The sequence below is a fragment of the Engystomops pustulosus genome, chromosome 3 (assembly GCF_040894005.1).
Source record: "Engystomops pustulosus chromosome 3, aEngPut4.maternal, whole genome shotgun sequence".
Classification (NCBI taxonomy): domain Eukaryota; kingdom Metazoa; phylum Chordata; class Amphibia; order Anura; family Leptodactylidae; genus Engystomops; species Engystomops pustulosus.
The window spans coordinates 76,098,528-76,118,405 of NC_092413.1; the positions used below are offsets into that span (position 1 = coordinate 76,098,528).

Sequence of the window (19,878 nt, forward strand, 5' to 3'; positions counted from 1 at the left end):
CGTCATGTTTAGAGGAGGGAGGAGCGCATAACGTTTTAGGAGAGAAGACTACATGCCATATTAGGAGGAGAGAGGAATGCACCCAGAGTTATGAGAAAAGAGGAGTGCACATCATATTAGGAGGATAGAGGGGTGCACATGTATGAGGAGGATTCTTTGTTCTCAGGTCAGGGAAAATAATGGCCTGAAAACGTGCACATTATTGGAGGCGTACAGCTTTCTTGCCTGCGATAAAGAATCTGCCAATGGAGGCAAATATCCATTTTCTTTTTACCATCTCAGTCAAAGTGATCCAGAAGAGCCTTCGAGAAGGCACCTTAGGACTTCTGCTGAAGAAGAGCCTGGGACTTCTGACCCAACATGGGTGACCCACAGTAACTATGCGCCTAAGGTCCCCCTGATTTTATGGCCAGTCCTGGGATACACATAGGCACGGCAGGACTTTAACCCCTTCCCGCCGCGGCCCTTTTTTGATTTTGCGTTTTCATTTTTCACTCCCCACATTCAAAAATCTGTAACTTTTTTATTTTTCCATGTACAGAGCTGTGTGATGGCTTATTTTCTGCGTAAAAAAATTACACTTCAAAATGGTGGTATTTAATATTTCATGCCGTGTACCGGGAAAAAAAATTCCAAATGCAGTGAAATTGGTAAAAAAACGCATTTGTGCCGTATTCTTGTGGGCTTGGATTTTACGGATTTCACTGTGCACCCCAAATGACATGTCTACTTTATTCTTTGGGTCGGTACGATTACGGGGATACCAAATTTGTATAGGTTTTATAATGTTTTCATACATTTAAAAAAATTAAAACCTCCTGTACAACATTTTTTGGGGGGATTTTGCCATCTTCTGGGGCTAATAACTTTTTCATACTTTGGTGTATGGAGCTGTGGGAGGTGTAGTTTTTTGCGGATTTTGATGACGTTTACAATGTTATCATTTTTAGGACTGTACAACCTTTTGATCACTTTTTATAGAATTTAAAAACATTTTTAAATGCCAAAAAAGTGGCATTTTCGACTTTGGGCGCGATTTTCCGTTACGGGGTAAAAGTAGTGAAAAACCGTTATCATATTTTGATAGATCGGGCATTTTCGGACGCGGCAATACCTAATGTGATTTTTACTGTTTATTTATATTTATATCAATTCTAGGGAAAGGGGGGTGATTTGAATTTTTAGGTTTTTTTACTATAATTTTTTTATTTTAACTTTTTTTCAATTTTTATTTTTACTATTTTTCAGACTCCCTAGGGTACTTTAACCCTAGGTTGTCTGATCGATCCTATCATATACTGCCATACTACAGTATGGCAGTATATGGGGATTTTACCACTCATACATTACCATGTGCTGAATGGGTTAACCCGAAGCTACCATGGCAACGATGACGCCACGGGGAGCGACGATCCACGGAAAGATGGCGGCGCATGCGCGCCGCCATCTTTTTGAAGCCGCCGGCACCTTTGCCGGCGGCGATCAGCGGTGTAACACCCGCAATCGCGGGTGTTTCCGGTAATCCTTTGCTGCAATATGCAGCAAAGACTTAACGGCTATGGAGAGGGCTCGGCCCGCGAGCCCTCTCCATGTACCGGGACCCCATATGTGACGTACTATTATGTCACATGTCGGTAAGGGGTTAAGGACCAAATTCCACTTCTTTTTATTCACAACCCCACAGGTGGACCCCTGTCAATGCAGCAGACATGGAGAAATTTTGGGGCATACTAATGCTTATGGCACTGCTAAAAAAGGACACAATCAGGCACTATTAGAGCACAGACATTTTGTAGCACAACCTGGTGTTCCGCATGGCGATGAGCAGGACCTGCTCCAGAATACTGCAACCTGAAAATTGCTTTTTTCATGCACCCACTGGTAGACGTGGGCTACCACCTCTTCCAATTTATATACTAGCACTACACTGCACAAAGAACATACAGTAATTGTGGCAATATCACAATTTTAATTACCGTATATACTCGAATATAAGCCGACCCAAGTATAAGCCGAGGCCCCTAATTTTACCACAAAAACCAGGTAAAACCTATATTTTTTTACTCGAGTATAAGCCGAGTGTGGGTTTTCAGCACATTTTTTGTGCTGAAAAACTAGGCTTATACTCGAGTATATACGGTAAACCAATTCTATCCATTTTTGATAGAGGTAATTTAGTCCAAATAGATATTTTTAGCAATAAGGGGAATGAGATTGAGCTCCGTGAATTTTTCAATATGTGCCGATATCTGCAACCCAAGATAATTCAGACTCTGCTGTGGATCCAATACTAAAAGATTGTTTCTCTCATCAATCTTAGTTTCATCTAACGGTAGTAACACCGTCTTACCCCAGTTAATTTCTAACCCTGAGTTGGTCCCAAAATCCTGTATTATTTTAATGCCCTAGAAATAGATTTATCGGATTCTCCCAAACATAGTAAAATGTCATCCGCATAAAGTAAGATTTTGTCCACCTTCCCATCACAACCACAATCTACAATGTCAGGATCTGCCCTAATTAAGCAATATTTGGAAGAAGCAAAAGGTTTTGGAGCTATGTGCGGGTGCGCTATTAACCAAAATTTGGAGATGAAGGATAATGAGCAGGTAATAAGTAGATACGAACTGAAAGATTAGAAAGATTATGTGTATTTTTATTACAGCAGTAAGAAAGTCCAATGGTGGTAACGCGTTTCGGGATAAAATCCCTTCGTCAGACCATAACTAGAATACATGATAAAAATATATTGAATGAATAAAAATCAAAATAGTAGGAAATAAGTGGTGATGGTATACATTATACTTGATTATAACACAAAAGGTGTACATAGACTGAAAATTACATGACAAGACTTATTCCAATAAATGGGTACAAAAAATTGAAAGGGTTTGAAGCACATAGAAATATATATATATGAATAAAAATGCAAATGCAAATAGCATGAGTTTGAAAATGCCAGGAATAAAATATGGTGGTATACAATAAAGGACATAACATAAAATATAAGATGCATCAGTAAATAATTGATCTATTGTCTTTCAATATGGTAACTATAGTAAATAGATAAATTAAGAGGTGTTAGGTAATACAAATAAATAGATAAATAAATAAATAAATAAATAAATAGATAGATAAATACAAGGAATGGATTGCTTGTAAGCTCTACAGTAATACAAGGGGTGCTATGCAATGTGCTTCAAACCCTTTCAATTTTTTGTACCCATTTATTGGAATAAGTCTTGTCATGTAATTTTCAGTCTATGTACACCTTTTGTTTTATAATCAAGTATAATGTATACCATCACCACTTATTTCCTACTATTTTGATTTTTATTCATTCAATATATTTTTATCGTGTATTCTAGTTATGGTCTGACGAAGGGATTTTATCCCGAAACGCGTTACCGCCATTGGACTTTCTTACTGCTGTAATAAAAATACACATAATCTTTCTAATCTTTCAGTTTGTATCTACTTATTACCTACTCATTATCCTTCATCTCCAAATTTTGGTTAATAGCGCACCCGCACATAGCTCCAAAACCTTTTGCTTCTTCCATATATACACTACTACGGTTCCCTATGGATACCGGTCCTTGGAGCAAGTGGGAGCTGCTGGAGTAACCAATATCGGAGACCCATAAAAAGTGGTGGATATCTTCCCCCCTTTTTGTTTTTTTCACTGCACTGGTACAAGTGTCCACCAGGTGAGCACCTTTCAATACCTACCTGACACAACTACTCTGACGTTATCCTTTTGTTCTCCAAATTTCGTTACACTAATTAAGCAAGCCAGAGGTAAATAGATCAAATAGAAGTGGGGACAATGGAAATCCTTGACGTGTACCTCTAGTAAGTTGAAAATCCTCTGAAACATTACCATTAACCATAACCCTTGCCATAGGGCCACTGTAAAGCAATTTAACCCGAGAAAGAAAATTATCACCAAAAACCATACACTGCATAACTGTCAATAAGAAAAAGACCACTCCACCCTGTGAAGGGCTTTTGCCGACTAGTATTTCCAGAAAAGGATTTAACTGCCCCAGTAATCTCCTCCAATGTCAACGGTTGTTCCAACTTCTCCATTTGTGAAATGGAGAGCACAGACAGCGGAATATGCGAGACATATTCATTCAAGGCCTCCTTACTAATTCTATGTTGGGTTGTATATAGAGTAGAGAAAAACTCTACAAAGGTTTTTAGAATAGCAACAGTGGTACCCACTAAGGCACAGTCCTCTTTCTGTACACACTCTATCCTATGACACCCCTGTTGCTGCTGTATGATATAAGTCAAGAGTTTCCCAGGTTTACAAGACTCACAAAAATTCTCTGTTGTACCTTAGTTTCCATGGGTTTAGCAAACACCTTTTTTGCAAGCTTCAATTTTTCCAATTTACTTTCTGTAACCACTCTCGTGTATTCTTCTTGTGCATAGTTCACATAATTTTTTTTAATAATTATGCTCTAATATGAATTTTTAATGCATCCCACAGAGATTCAATTTGCGCAGAATTGATATTCTCCTTCCAAAATCTCAACATCTCCATTTTCGCCTGTTCATCCTTTTCCAACATAACTAACCAGTGAGGATTTAGTTTAGGGGGCCTTTTCAAGCCCCTAACCTCCATATCCAATGTCAAATCGATCACCGAGTGATCGGACATACTGGCCACGCTCTGTAGCCAGTATGGTGTCAATCCGAGACATAGACCCCGTTGAACTAGAAAAGCATCACCATCTTTACGTATGCAGAACCTTTTTATTTTTCAACTGACAAATCTGCTTAAGGGCTTAGTTTTTGCGAGAAGAGTTGTTCTTTTTAGTGGTCTTATTTTAGAGTGTGTAACATTTTTTAAATCAATTTTTAGAACATTTGTTTAAAAGTATTAATTAAAATTTACCGTTCAGGTCCAGTAACGATTTTGTTTTATTATACCGATTGTTACGAACAATATCAAATATGTGGAGGGGGGGGTTGTGTAGTGTGTTTTTTATACTTTATTAAGTGTTTTTGTAGGAAAGTGACATTTTAAAGGATTATATTTTTATGTATTTATTTTTTATTTATTCTTAAACTTTAGTGTTTTTAACTTTTATTACTTATACAAACTTGAAGACCCTTACACACCGCGGTCTTGTGTGAGGCTCCGATTGCGGGTGTTACAGCGCAGGGTCAGCTGTAATAGACAGCTGACAGCCCCCGCTTCTGGTGCTGGCTCCGTTCTGGTGCAGGAAGTATCTACCTGCAGGGACAAACTATAACGTCTTGGTGCGCGTACGGGTTAAACCAATTGAAAATCATAAAAATTACAATGCGATTCAAGATACTTACAAAACGGTCCATAAGAGGCAGTACCAATTGCTCAAATGAACTGATGTCCACAACATACTGGCCAACTCTGTGTACAGGTTTCTTAGAACTGAAGTAATCTCTGAAAGATACAAGAACTTGAGTAAATGACTAGGACGCTCATCAAAGTCAGTGACAAGATCACAATGATCTTTTTCTGAATTCTGGAAGATTTGGCATTATTCAGTAAGAGTCATGACGGCAGAATACTACTGCTATTACTACTAAAAAATAATAAATATTTACATAGCGCTATCATACTACAGATTTATAGATCATGGGCACATGTACAAATAAAAAGAAAACGTGAATACAGAGCCATTTGAGTGACACGGGCTTGCCCTTTCCTGTATTGAATATCCCCCAGGACTAAAACCTACAAAATGTAGTAATATAGTCAAAATAAGTATCTAATAATCAACCAACAATCTGTAAAGGTGAGGACATTTAAAATATATATAGCTTTGCTCTTTTCACCTCTGCGAAGTAAGAGAAAATTTGTGAACAACAATTCTTAAAATCATACACATTAAAGGGAACCTACCACGACATATCTACCTATAAAAGGTAGATCGGGTGGTAGGTGGATGTATAGGACGTTAGGATAGCCCTTTAAAGGGCTATTCTTCACGTCCCCACAATCTAAAGCGGCTACTGGGACATGGAGTAGCCAGAGCTGAGGCTACACTGCACGGCTAATACACGCCCCAGTATCCTCCTACCAGAAATCTCTGCGCTCGCATCTGAAAAACCTGCTGTCTGCACATGCGCAGAACAGCAGGCCCGCAGCTGCACGGTCACTGCTTCGAAGCCAGAGCCACTGCTCATGAGCAGACGACAGGTTGTCTGCACGAGTCATGTGTGGCCCGGCCCCCTCCCCGAGTTAGTCAGACTCGCACCCGGGAGAAGACAGACTGACTGTTGTTTTTTGTTTACTACCAGTGGGCCACAGGAAGAGGAGGCCAGGAGGAGGATAGAGGACAGGGGAGCTGGAGGCTACCAGAGGAGGATAGAGGAGAGAGGACAGGAGGAGGAAGAGGCTGGAGGACAGGGGGAGGAAGAGGCTAGAGGACAGGAGGAGGAAGAGGCTAGAGGACAGGAGGAGGAAGAGGCTAGAGGACAGGAGGAGGAAGAGGCTAGAGGACAGGAGGAGGAAGAGGCTGGAGGACAGGAGGAGGAAGAGGCTGGAGGACAGGAGGAGGAAGAGGCTGGAGGACAGGAGGAGGAAGAGGCTGGAGGACAGGAGGAGGAAGAGGCTGGAGGACAGGAGGAGGAAGAGGCTGGAGGACAGGAGGAGGAAGAGGCTGGAGGACAGGAGGAGGAAGAGGCTGGAGGACAGGAGGAGGAAGAGGCTGGAGGACAGGAGGAGGAAGAGGCTGGAGGACAGGAGGAGGAAGAGGCTGGAGGACAGGAGGAGGAAGAGGCTGGAGGACAGGAGGAGGAAGAGGCTGGAGGACAGGAGGAGGAAGAGGCTGGAGGACAGGAGGAGGAAGAGGCTGGAGGACAGGAGGAGGAAGAGGCTGGAGGACAGGAGGAGGAAGAGGCTGGAGGACAGGAGGAGGAAGAGGCTGGAGGACAGGAGGAGGAAGAGGCTGGAGGACAGGAGGAGGAAGAGGCTGGAGGACAGGAGGAGGAAGAGGCTGGAGGACAGGAGGAGGAAGAGGCTGGAGGACAGGAGGAGGAAGAGGCTGGAGGACAGGAGGAGGAAGAGGCTGGAGGACAGGAGGAGGAAGAGGCTGGAGGACAGGAGGAGGAAGAGGCTGGAGGACAGGAGGAGGAAGAGGCTGGAGGACAGGAGGAGGAAGAGGCTGGAGGACAGGAGGAGGAAGAGGCTGGAGGACAGGAGGAGGAAGAGGCTGGAGGACAGGAGGAGGAAGAGGCTGGAGGACAGGAGGAGGAAGAGGCTGGAGGACAGGAGGAGGAAGAGGCTGGAGGACAGGAGGAGGAAGAGGCTGGAGGACAGGAGGAGGAAGAGGCTGGAGGACAGGAGGAGGAAGAGGCTGGAGGACAGGAGGAGGAAGAGGCTGGAGGACAGGAGGAGGAAGAGGCTGGAGGACAGGAGGAGGAAGAGGCTGGAGGACAGGAGGAGGAAGAGGCTGGAGGACAGGAGGAGGAAGAGGCTGGAGGACAGGAGGAGGAAGAGGCTGGAGGACAGGAGGAGGAAGAGGCTGGAGGACAGGAGGAGGAAGAGGCTGGTGGACAGCAGGCTACAGGAGGAGGAAAGAGGAGAATAGGCCACGGGAGGAGGCTGGAGGACAAGAACTACAGGAGGAGGATGAGGGACAGGAGCTACAGGAGGAGGATAGAGGACAAGAGGAAACAGTATGAGGATAGAGAACAGGGACCACACCATGCGAGGAGGGGTAGGGGTGGAGTCTGGATAGTATTATGTGTTGGTTTGGGGAAATAAACAAAAGTGGAAAACCAAATGTAAAGGGAGGATAAAATGAAAGAGGGGTTTTATATGTTGCATTAGAAGGTATAATACGGGTCCATGGGGGTAGTTGGCCAAAGTAAGGGGCATTGTACTATGTGCGGACCATCAAGGTCGATTTTATACTAGGAGGAGGAGGATGAATAACAGGAGAAGGAGGCTACAGGAGGAGGATGAATAACAGGAGAAGGAGGCTACAGGAGGAGGATGAATAACAGGAGAAGGAGGCTACAGGAGGAGGAGGCTACAGGAGGAGGATGAATAACAGGAGGAGGAGGCTACAGGAGGAGGATGAATAACAGGAGGAGGATGAATAACAGGAGGAGGCTGGAGGACAGGAGGCTAAAGGAGGAGGCTGGAGGACAGGAGGCTAAAGGAGGAGGCTGGAGGACAGGAGGCTAAAGGAGGAGGCTGGAGGACAGGAGGCTAAAGGAGGAGGCTGGAGGACAGGAGGCTAAAGGAGGAGGCTGGAGGACAGGAGGCTAAAGGAGGAGGCTGGAGGCTAAAGGAGGAGGCTGGAGGCTAAAGGAGGAGGCTGGAGGACAGGAGGCTAAAGGAGGAGGCTGGAGGACAGCAAGCTACAGGAGGAGGCTGGAGGACAGCAAGCTACAGGAGGAGGCTGGAGGACAGCAAGCTACAGGAGGAGGCTGGAGGACAGCAAGCTACAGGAGGTGGCTGGAGGACAGCAAGCTACAGGAGGAGGCTGGAGGACAGCAAGCTACAGGAGGAGGCTGGAGGACAGCAAGCTACAGGAGGAGGCTGGAGGACAGCAAGCTACAGGAGGAGGCTGGAGGACAGCAAGCTACAGGAGGAGGCTGGAGGACAGCAAGCTACAGGAGGAGGCTGGAGGACAGCAAGCTACAGGAGGAGGCTGGAGGACAGCAAGCTACAGGAGGAGGCTGGAGGACAGCAAGCTACAGGAGGAGGCTGGAGGACAGCAAGCTACAGGAGGAGGCTGGAGGACAGCAAGCTACAGGAGGAGGCTGGAGGACAGCAAGCTACAGGAGGAGGCTGGAGGACAGCAAGCTACAGGAGGAGGCTGGAGGACAGCAAGCTACAGGAGGAGGCTGGAGGACAGCAAGCTACAGGAGGAGGCTGGAGGACAGCAAGCTACAGGAGGAGGCTGGAGGACAGCAAGCTACAGGAGGAGGCTGGAGGACAGCAAGCTACAGGAGGAGGCTGGAGGACAGCAAGCTACAGGAGGAGGCTGGAGGACAGCAAGCTACAGGAGGAGGCTGGAGGACAGCAAGCTACAGGAGGAGGCTGGAGGACAGCAAGCTACAGGAGGAGGCTGGAGGACAGCAAGCTACAGGAGAAGGCTGAAGAGCAGGAGGAGGAGGCCACTCCGTTTTGGAGAATTCCATCCTAGCCAATCCACACTGCTAGAGGGCCCATCGCAACATTCCAGGGCCCCAGAGCAGTGGATGACCGAGCCCCGGGGACTGAAAGAGCAAAAGCCTATCATGCACTATTAAGCTGGCACCTTGATTTATCATTGCACCGGGCAGTCCAACCACCACAGGCCACGTGAGCCTTTCAGGGGTCCGTTCAGCACATAGAGCCCCCAAAATACCACTAAGGGCCCTCTGATCCCACCAACCCATGGTAAGGGGAGGTTTCCATGGGCAGGAGGCCCAGAAAAGCCTCCTTCATCTTGAAACCTACTAGCCAGGAGAAGCCCGGCATAGAGTGGCAAGCGGAGCCCAGGCACACGTCCCACCATTGGCCTCACAAAGCACAAGCTCTGCAGGAGCCTTAAGGGGGTTTTCCCACAAACAGGTCAGTGGGGGTCTCAGTGCTGAAAACAAGGGGTCCCCTGTACCTCCGTCAGACCCCTCGTCATTCCGTCAGACTAATAGAGCAGACGGTTGCACATGACTGTGGATAGGGCCTAACTTTTTTCGTGGAAAAAACTCTAAGTCGGCCTGCAGCATCCACGGACCCCTTCCCATTGCACCAGAGAGCACGGCACAGTCTCCCACCACCCAAAGCCTATGAGCCAGGAGAAGCCCCGGCCTAGAGTAGCTGGGGAGCCCGGATACTAGTTGGATACAAGTACAGGGGCTAGCCTTACTTCACCTGGGGCCTGCTCCAGAGCCAGGGCCCGACCTACAGCAGAAATAACCCCCTCCTGGGGACTTCTGGAGGACCTATCCAAGGTACGGTACTGGCTGCCTACCCGCTGACTCCCCAGCATTACGCCCCTACCACAAAGGCAGACGCTAACTAACCTGCACCTGTTCTGAGCCTGCGGGCCTGCACCCTCTCACTGCGCAGCTGGGCCCTACGGTGTTCCGTTACACCAACACCACAATGGGGCATCTGGGTCTTCAATCTGACCCACTGCCGCCATAGCACCCCGGTCTTAAAGGGCCAGTGCATTATTCATCTCCACGACAACTGGCGCATGGCCACCCAGTCGTCACTCCAGAAACAGACATCGGGGTAGATTTATCAAGTGTCTGAAAGTCAGAATATTTCTAGTTGCCCATGGCAACCAATCACAGCTCCCCTTTAAAATATTCATGAGCACTGGTAAAATGAAAGTTGAGCTGTGACTGGTTGCCATTGGCAACTGGAAATATTCTGACTTTCAGACACTTGATAAATCTGCCCCATCCTTTTTTTCACTTATGTGATGCCCATCTGAGCACCACCCCCAGGGTCACTGTGATCAGCTACAACCCGCACTCTACGCCATACTTTGCACCATCTCAAAATCAAGAAATGCCTAGACCCAAGCACAAGAAGGATCCATCACCCTCTGGCCCCTCTATTTCCGACCTCTTACAACAGCTCCAGGCTGCAAGTAGACCAACATTGCCGCCTGTTCAACCTCAACCACACTCACCCCAATGCAGGACGACTATCTACCACCAGAATCACAGCCGATTCCTCTGGCCACTAATGACTTCCTGAGATCTATACAGGAGACATTAGGCAAAGAGCTCTAAGGCTGTGTAGACCTTTACCAAACAACTCCAAGAGATAGCAACCAGAACGGATGATCTGGAACGCCGTATGGATGACACTGATGTTCAAGCTGATTTTCTTGAGGATGACCAAGAGCAGCTGGAAGACCACCTAAGCAGTATTGATGCATTAGAACCGAAATGTGAAGACATGGAAAATAGATCTAGTAAGGGTAACATTACTGAGGGCTCCCTTAAACTATCCCCACCCTCAAAGAAACCGCCACCAACATCTTTGCTGCCCTTTTGCTGCAAGTGGAACCGACTCACCTCTATATAGTTCCAATACATTGAGCATTGGACAGACCTAGAATGGAAAGACCCCACAGAAATGTGGTCCTCAAGCTCCAACACAAGGACTTCAGGGACCTGATTCTCAATGCCGCCAGAGACCGCGCTTCTTTCCCTGGTCTGCCAGACTCTTTTTGCTGACATTTGTCCAGCCACACTGTCCAGACGCTGAGCCCCATGTCCCATCACCACCGCACTTGAAAAGCCACAAGTGAGATACCGCTGGGGTTTCCCCTTTTATTCACTTAAAACAGCTCCCAATTCCCAGCTCACTCCTTGGATGAGGGCCATAGAGCACTCAAACAAGCTGGGATTGCCTGTGCTGAGTAAGCGCCACTTCATCAGTGATCTCCACGTCCATCCTGACAATGGCGCACTGGACTGCGCTATAACAAGCGCTCTCCCTATCACCCATAAAGCTGCCGTCTGTTAGAACGGGACTAAAATGGCCTTCCGCACTGCTTGGAACCATGAGTTACTGAGAACTTAGGAAAATTAATTCACCATAAAAGGTTTTCACCAGTTAGTTCTTTTTTCTAGATGTGGGTTTTTTTTCTCTCTGCAAGTTTTGTAATAGAGCGCATGCTATAAACGCAACTGTTTGGGTATGTTTCGTTTCTAATAAACTTTACATAACTCATCTCAGTGGTATCTCCAGTGAGAGGACATTTATATTTATTTGTCCTCTCCTTGATACCTCTTTGACCGGACAACTTGTCCGTATATTATTGTTTTTTTTTTACCTCTTCCTTCCCTCCCCATTTATCCTAAGGTCTAAATGCACACAGGACAGCTTATTAAGCACTGCAAGATTGCCTCTATATCCAACCTGATACTATTTCATCCTTATGCACTTTTTGGCTCTTTTCTGCAATATGTAGAGTGTTATCCCATAATGTGGGGAGTCTTAATTCTCACTCCAAACGTCCCAGGACCATGAAAGATTACTCTTAGCACAACCTTGATATTTGATGCCTCCAAGAGACTAATTTTTCTACCACCTCGAGCCCCAATTACTTCCACTCCCAATTCAGACAGGTTATTTAGCTTTATACGCTAGGAAGACGAGGGGGGTAGCTATCCTTCTCAAAAATTTGTTCCCATTCCAACCCCAGAATTCCTACCAAGACCCTGAGGGCCGCTTTCTAATACTCTCAGGAATGCTGCAATCACAACACATTTGCATGGTAAATTGCTATGCAGGCCCAAACCTCCAGCTCCCCACTATTAAAGCTATTTTTTTAGACTTTGCCAATTAGCATTCTTGCATTCCATAATTTGGTGTGGAGATCTCATCTTTACAGTCAACCCTAATAGACAGCTCGGCTGTGACGTTACACGCCTGGATAGACGTGTACTTATGCAATAAAGGCACATAACCTAGCCGATACTTGGCGTGAGTCTCATGGCAACACACAGGGCTATACGTATTTTCACTAGTGCACTGCATATATTCCAAAATTGACTACATCTTCACCGATACTACCTCCTATCCTCCATGCTTTATTCTAGGCATATTCCCTCTTTTTGGTCAGATCACGATTCAGTCCTCACAGTCTTTAAATGCAGGGCCCAGGTATCCTCCTAATACCTCTGGTGGCTAAACAAAGCCCTGTTAGTAGACCCGAATATCTGCTCACAAATAGAAGCCGAACTTAACTCCTACTCCTCTTTCACAGCTGACACAAATTAACAGACAAGTAACCTTTGGCTGGGACATAAGCAGTTTATTTCAAATACCATACAAAGGTTTGCAGCAAAAATGTAAGAGAGCTCTCCGATGTACGCTAGAAAATCAGCTACACAGGCTGGAGCTGGCTAACTAGCTCTAACCTACTATACACCTTACTAAACTTATCTATGACACCAAACTCCAATTAAAGGCTCTTCTCAATACAAGAACAGAAAGAGCACTTAAATATCCTAATAAAATGGAAAAATGCTGGCGCTACACTTGCAACAGAAATAACGCATTATTAAGGTCTTTGCCATCCAGACACAGAGGGGGAATGTCACTTCCCATCCTGAAGGAAGATACAGCATTGTAAAAAAGAGAAAGGGATGGCACCCTTACAGAGACATATCCTGTGTTTAACCAAAGCTAAAGTATAAGAAAGAGTCTGGCACTAGTATATAAGGTAAAACATAAATTTTATAAAAACATACATTACATTATATAACCAATATTAACCAAAAAAAAAGCTTAAAAGCAGTTTTCTGAAGATGGATATATGGTGGTTATCTCCTATATGCTATTATGGAGTTTAAAAGAGAATCTACAATTTCATGAACATTCTGCATACAAGTGTTCACACTGGGTTTTGTAGTGCGTTTGTTTTTCAGCGTCTGACAGTGTTACGTTTCAGGCCTGTGTCTGTAAGCTGCGCATGCGTGTTGAGACTCCAGGATGCACCACAAGTCGCAAAGAAGTGGAACAACAATAAAGATGATTGCTATGTGTGTTAACAGCACATTCTGCAGAGTGATCCTGGCTAAGATCCAGGAACTTTTCCACCTTCTCCAATGGTAAATATTTTTGAAAGATTGGCTGATTTTTTGTTAAGTAGAAGAATGTTCTTTAGTCCTTATCTATATGTGTTTCGGAGTACTCCTTCCTCGGTAGCTTACTGAGAAACAGGTCAACAGGTTTCACTGACAGTGACCTCCCTTAGATTGCTACATAGGGCCTTCTATGTACCTACCCGTCTCGCAAACATCTGTCCAACTCCTTTTTCCGGGGCTGTAATGCTCCAGGCGATACAGCATTTATCTGGTGGCATTGACCTGTAGTCACCTCTGTGGAACAATGTAAAATCCCTTATCCGGTCCTTATTAGGTAATGCAACAGTAACCCCGGGGGAACTATTGATAGGTGATAGGCTTTATTTTTTACCTTTGCTGGTCTATCAACTGATTCAATTCATAGCCCTGACCACTAGAATACATATAGCAGCAAAATGGAAATCACCTGATCTGTGTTTTAAAAAGGTTAAAAAAAGAATTAATCTACTGATGCTGCTTGAGAGAATTGAGGCAACCAGGACTGATACCTTCTTGATATTCAAAGTCATATGAAACGCTGAAATCCTTGGATCGCCTCACAGGGCTCCCCTAGAGCCAGCCAGCCCCCTGTAGTAGAGAGCCAGCCAGCCCCCTGTAGTAGAGAGCCAGCCAGCCCCCTGTAGTAGAGAGCCAGCCAGCCCCCTGTAGTAGAGAGCCAGCCAGCCCCCTGTAGTAGAGAGCCAGCCAGCCCCCTGTAGTATAGAGCCAGCCCGCCCCCTGTAGTATAGAGCCAGCCCCATGTAGTATACAGCCAGCCAACTCCCTGTAGTATACAGCCAGCCAACTCCCTGTAGTATACAGCCAGCCAACTCCCTGTAGTATACAGCCAGCCAGCTCCTTGTAGTATACAGCCAGCCAGCTCCCTGTAGTATACAGCCAGCCAGCTCCCTGTAGTATACAGCCAGTCCCCTGTGTGCCAAGCACATAAAAAAATAAAATAAACTTAATACTTGCTCTCCGGCGATATTCACTCATCACAGATGCTTGGTGCGGCTCCCAATCCTTGGCGCAGTTCCCGGCGTCCATGCGATCTGACGATGGGCGCACGGTATGATGGGGCGGTGTCGTTGCTGATGACATCATCAGTGGCGGCACCACCGGGTCATAGTGTGCGCCAGCCGGGAGATCACATGGACGCAATTTTGCTGGCTAGAGAAGAAAGAAGAGGAGCCGCGCCGAGGATCGGGAGCCATGCCAAGGATCCGGGTGCCGGAGGGAGAGTATTAAGTTTTTTTTTTTTTTTTTTTTAAATTGACTTGTGTATAAGCTGAGGTGTGGTTTTTCAGCACATTTTTTGTGCTGAAAAACTCGGCTTATACACAAGTATATACGGTAACCTTTATGGTAACCTTTTAATGGAGCAAAAGGGTTACATTTACCTATTGGCATTTTTGTTTTCCATTTATTGTAATTAACCTAACAGTTTGTCCAACTGTTAAATTGTGTATTTTTGTTTTCAAGACTGAAAAATTGTTACATGGCTAACTTTGCGAGGTGAGTGGAAAAGTCGTTGATTTAGGTGAAAATTTAGCAAGGTGCCAAAAAAATGTCTCAAACATAAGCGAAAAAAAAGAGAAAATCCAAACATAAATTGCCCCTGTGTGTTTGAAATGCATTTTAAAACATTGCAAACACAAAAAACTTAAAATACATGTGGATCATTAACTCCTTACCGACATGAGATGTACTTTTACATCACATGACGGCAGCGGGTGTATGGAGAGGACGCAAATACACACCGGCAAATCCTGGCGGCGCGTGGGAGCCATCATCTTGGATACCCCCTGTGGCATCATCAGGGATGCGGCGATCGGTTACGATCTGGTTTTAAAGAGAACCCGTCATGCAAAATAACCCCCCTAAACTAAATATATTTTCATAAACTGCCATTAGAGAGCATTGCCTCTATCCCTTCATTGTCCCTCTACATGCCTGTAAACCTAAGCAATGAGGTCCTAAAGCTGTATGCAAATGACCTGTGAAATGTCCAATGAAGCATTAGCATATTCAAGCTGTCCACTCTATTCATGAGTGGGAGGTACAGCCACACCCCCAGTGCTTGACTGACAGCCTGTATAATGATGTGAAGCTGTATAATGATGTGCTTCCTGGTGCTGGTGGCCACACCCCCTGCAGCCTGTGTGTGCATGTGTGTGTATGGGAGAGATACAGCAGCTCCAGGCTGCAGCCATGTTACAGCAGAACATGTCAGATTCATGTGTAGCTGATGTCTGTATCTCTCACATGTGTATTAGGAGGATGCAGCATGTCAGAAGGTGCAGCACACACACTAGCCATGCTTTACTATACATTACACACAGACATGAGCAGGGGGAGGAGAGGGGAGGGGTAACAGGGGTGACATCACTGCCTCTGACCATGTGACCAGCCTCATTTACATAATAAAGAAAAGATGATTTTACAATGAATAATGTATGAAATAACTAGATAAAGGCTGGGATGGGATCCTTGTGAGCTGCTCCAACGGGTAGAGGTGACAGGACAAGTGACACAGACCTGATGACAGGTGTCCTTTAAGCTATTTATTACAATGTGCGATTTGCACATTGTAATGACTGATGAGGGAAATCCCCATATAATGCCATACTGTAGTATGGATGTAAATGGTAGGTTGATCAAACAACCTCGGGTTAAAGTATCTTAGGGGGTCTGAAAAATAATAAAAATGAAAAAATAATAAAAAAAAAAAATTAAAAAATCAACCCCTTTCCCTAGAATGGATTTAAATATAAATAAACAGTAAACATGCTAAACATGTTAGGTATCACCGTGTCCCAAAATATAATAATGGTTATTCTCAGTGTTGAACCCTGTAATGGAAAGTACCACTTTTTTGCCATTTTGAAAAATATTTTAAAAAGTCAATAAAAACTGATCAAAAACCTGTATAATCCCAAAAATGGTAGCATTGAAAAAGTTGCAAAAAATTACACCACCCACAGCTTCGAACACTGAAGTATGTTATAAAGTTATTAGCACCAGAAAATGGCAAAAGGAAGAATTTTATTTTTGTACAGGAGGCTTTCATTTTACAAATTTGGAATCCTCATGATCATACCGACCCAAAGAATGAAGTAGACATGTCATTTGGGGCGCACAGTAAAAGCCGGCTAATCCAAGCCCACAAAATTATGGCACAAATGCGTTTTTTTTTTTACCATTTGGAACTGCATTTGGAATTTTTTTCCCGCTTTCCAGTACATGGCATGGCATATTAAATATCACCACTAGGAAGTGCAATTTGTAATAGCGAAAACAAGCCCTCATACAGGTCTTTACATGGAAAAGTTAAAAAAAAAATAGAGTTTTGAATGTGGGCATTAAAAAATGGAAACGCAAAAAGGAAAAAGGCCTTGGCGGGAAGGGGTTAATACTGATATGTTTTGTGATTGGTTTTGCCAATGTGAATGGGACCAAAGAATCTACAAGTAATATTTCCATGTAGCAGTAGGTGGGCTCTTAGACTCAATTTCACTAGTGGGTCCTAACCCCCCTAGTCCTACCCTGGGAATTGGTCCTCATTTTAAATCTCTGACTCCTTTCTATAGATATAAAACGTTTGTGAAATTGAAATAAGCATTATCCATCCTGGTTTTCATACCCAATTCTTGCCAATTCGCCTCGGTTTCCTGACAAAGTTACGACATCAAATCCTACTCTTCTGCACCCCTGCCTGACTTCTTCTGTATAAAAGCCATCAGCAGGAAGCCTTGATGATGCCAACACTTCACAGACTTTTTGAATCAAAGTGGTCTTTCCAGAACCTTTAAGAAAAAAAAAAAATATCTATTTTTATTTGCAGAAAATTTTTAATCACTGTTAAATTTAAGGTTTTTGTATTTTTTTTTTTTTTTTTTTTTACAAAATGAATGAAGCCATCAGAGAATTATTGTAGAAAACATCTATTACTGAATCCAGCACATATGCAAAAATCATTAACATGGATAAAAAAGTATACAAGACAAAGACCACAGAGGAAGAATTGGGGGAAGAAGGGAATAGCTGGTCCAGTGTGTTTTGTGTGGGTCACCAGCTAGAAAGTATAGTACGTAGCTTAATCCTCATCACAGCTTGTCTCTGCAATCCAGTAGGTGTCCCATTGGTCTCCTTACTCAAAGAAAACAAGGACTGAGGAGGCTTCTAGCCACACTGAATTAAATGAAATCTACCACCAGGATTAAGGATTGTATACCAAGCACAGTGACATGCAGGTGTGTGCCCCCTCTGGCAGGATCTGCCCTTCTTTACACTTCTTATGTCGTGTTTTTTTTTTGTCATTTTAAATTATGCAAATGAGCCAGAGGGGCCCTGGCCTCCATAGGTTTTAATGGAGTTTAAGGCTCATTTGCATGATTTTTTAAAACCTTTTTTCTTAAAAACAAGGACATATGAAGCTTAAAGAAGAGCAGATCCTGCCAGAGGATGCACACACCAGTAGGTCAGTGTGCTTGGTTTACAATCCTTTAGCCTGGTGGTAAATTTGGGCTATTGGCATACTGGCATTAAGGCATTAGCCGAATGGTGATGTAGACACGAGGCAGAACAGATCAAGCAGGGACAGTTTAATAGCTTGTGAAGCTGAAGGTTAGATGAGCTCTGGTGATGCCCCTGAGCACTTCTGGCTCATTAGCATATTTTTATGTTCGATTTCTACATTTGGAGGCCACAAAGAAGCAAAATAAACACAAAGGCTGCAATCAGGATATCCAAGGTAAGAGATCCTGGTTTATCATTGAAAATTCTAATGGTAGTGCAACATCCCCCACTGCGGCCTAGTCTTTTCTTGGGGCCTGGAGGCAGCCGGGCCCAGAATACCGGAGTGGATGGCAATTGCGGCCTAGGCACGTTGATGCCTGGCAAGTCTCCAGCAGGTGGTGTGTGCGAGAAATATGGAAGGAGAGGTTGATGTACCAGTTCTCACTGGGGCAACCCCTGAATGTCTGTAAGATAGGTCTCTGGGTAATGGATGGGGATGCCCGTGGTGGTAGATCAGATGGAGACAACTTTGTGCAAATAAATTCACAGTTCTTTATTGAACAACAGGTAGCAGGCAACGGGCCTAAACGGTCAACAGCAGATTCTGGTACTGGAGTGGTCTGGAGAGTGGTCCTCAGGAATAATGCACCAGCCTGGTAGTAGATGCAGGCTGGGATAATGGAGATAGAGCCGTGTCCAAACTGTGGAAGCTGCAGCTCTTGATCAGAGTCTCTTGACTCTGGTCCTGGGATTGGGTTCTGTGTCAGTACTGCAGGTGTGCTCCACATTCTCTCTCTCTTCACTCAGACCATGTGCCAAGACACTGCAGACTGGACCAGCTGCTATTACATAATGACCAGGTTCTAGAACCTTCATAGATAAGAGCTCCAGAGATATCAGAACAGTGGAAACCCCCAAAAAGTGACCATTTTGGAAAAGAAACCACTGACGGATTTTATCAAGGGGTTTAGTGTGCATTTCAGCTCGCAACTGTTCCTGGGGGTAAATGTACATAAGAAGTGTCTTTTCCCCTACGTTTAATACCTCAGTTCTTAGCGTGCGGTCACACGTTGCAGTTATAACTACATCACAATCAGTTTTGAGGTAGTTTTAGGTGAGGTATTGTTAATTTAACAGGTGAATGACATATGTGGAACAGGTTTCCCCTTCAAACTCAAATTCACCCATTCAGTTCATGTTTTTCATTTGCCTCTTTGTATCTAATAAAATGTCTTTGTGATCTGTGTTTGATTCAGATCACAGTACGGGCTGTTGTATCAAACTTGAAACAAAGGGAAAATACCGCACTCAGGATCTTGTGAAGTAATCCATTTCTTTATCCTTTAAAAGCAGATATAGCGCATCACATTTACAGGCCCATCATACTAGAAACGATTGACGCGTTTCGGCATATAGCCTAATATGTATGTATGTATGTATGTATGTATGTATGTATATACACACACACACATACATACATATATACACATACATATATATATACACACACACACACACACACACACACACACACACACACACACACACACACACACACACACACACATACATAGCATGATCTAAAATACAGGCAGTCCCCGGGTTACATACAAGATAGGGTCTGTAGGTTTGATCTTAAGTCAAATAAAAATGATATCGCATAGATAATATTATACATACTTTAGTATTTCGTTGTCCATGCCACTTATGTCTGTTACCACCAAAGTATTTATAATAGTATCTATGTGCCAAAGGCGCAATCTA

General features: G+C 44.5%; 1 protein-coding gene across 5 annotated transcripts in view; it reads right to left on the reverse strand.

The window, feature by feature from the left end:
* NTPCR (nucleoside-triphosphatase, cancer-related) overlaps positions 1–19,878 on the reverse strand; it is a 73,240-nt gene that overhangs the window by 24,122 nt on the left and 29,240 nt on the right. For 4 of the 5 annotated variants that reach the window (XM_072141127.1, XM_072141128.1, XM_072141125.1 and 1 more), the window contains 2 exons: positions 17,240–17,402; positions 5,341–5,440 (listed from right to left, as the gene is read on the reverse strand). In XM_072141127.1, the coding sequence (XP_071997228.1) occupies positions 5,341–5,440; positions 17,240–17,402 (263 nt within the window). Of the gene's footprint in view, positions 1–5,136; positions 5,252–5,340; positions 5,441–17,239; positions 17,403–19,878 lie in introns of all 5 variants that reach the window. The other variant, XM_072141129.1, reaches the window with a different exon arrangement.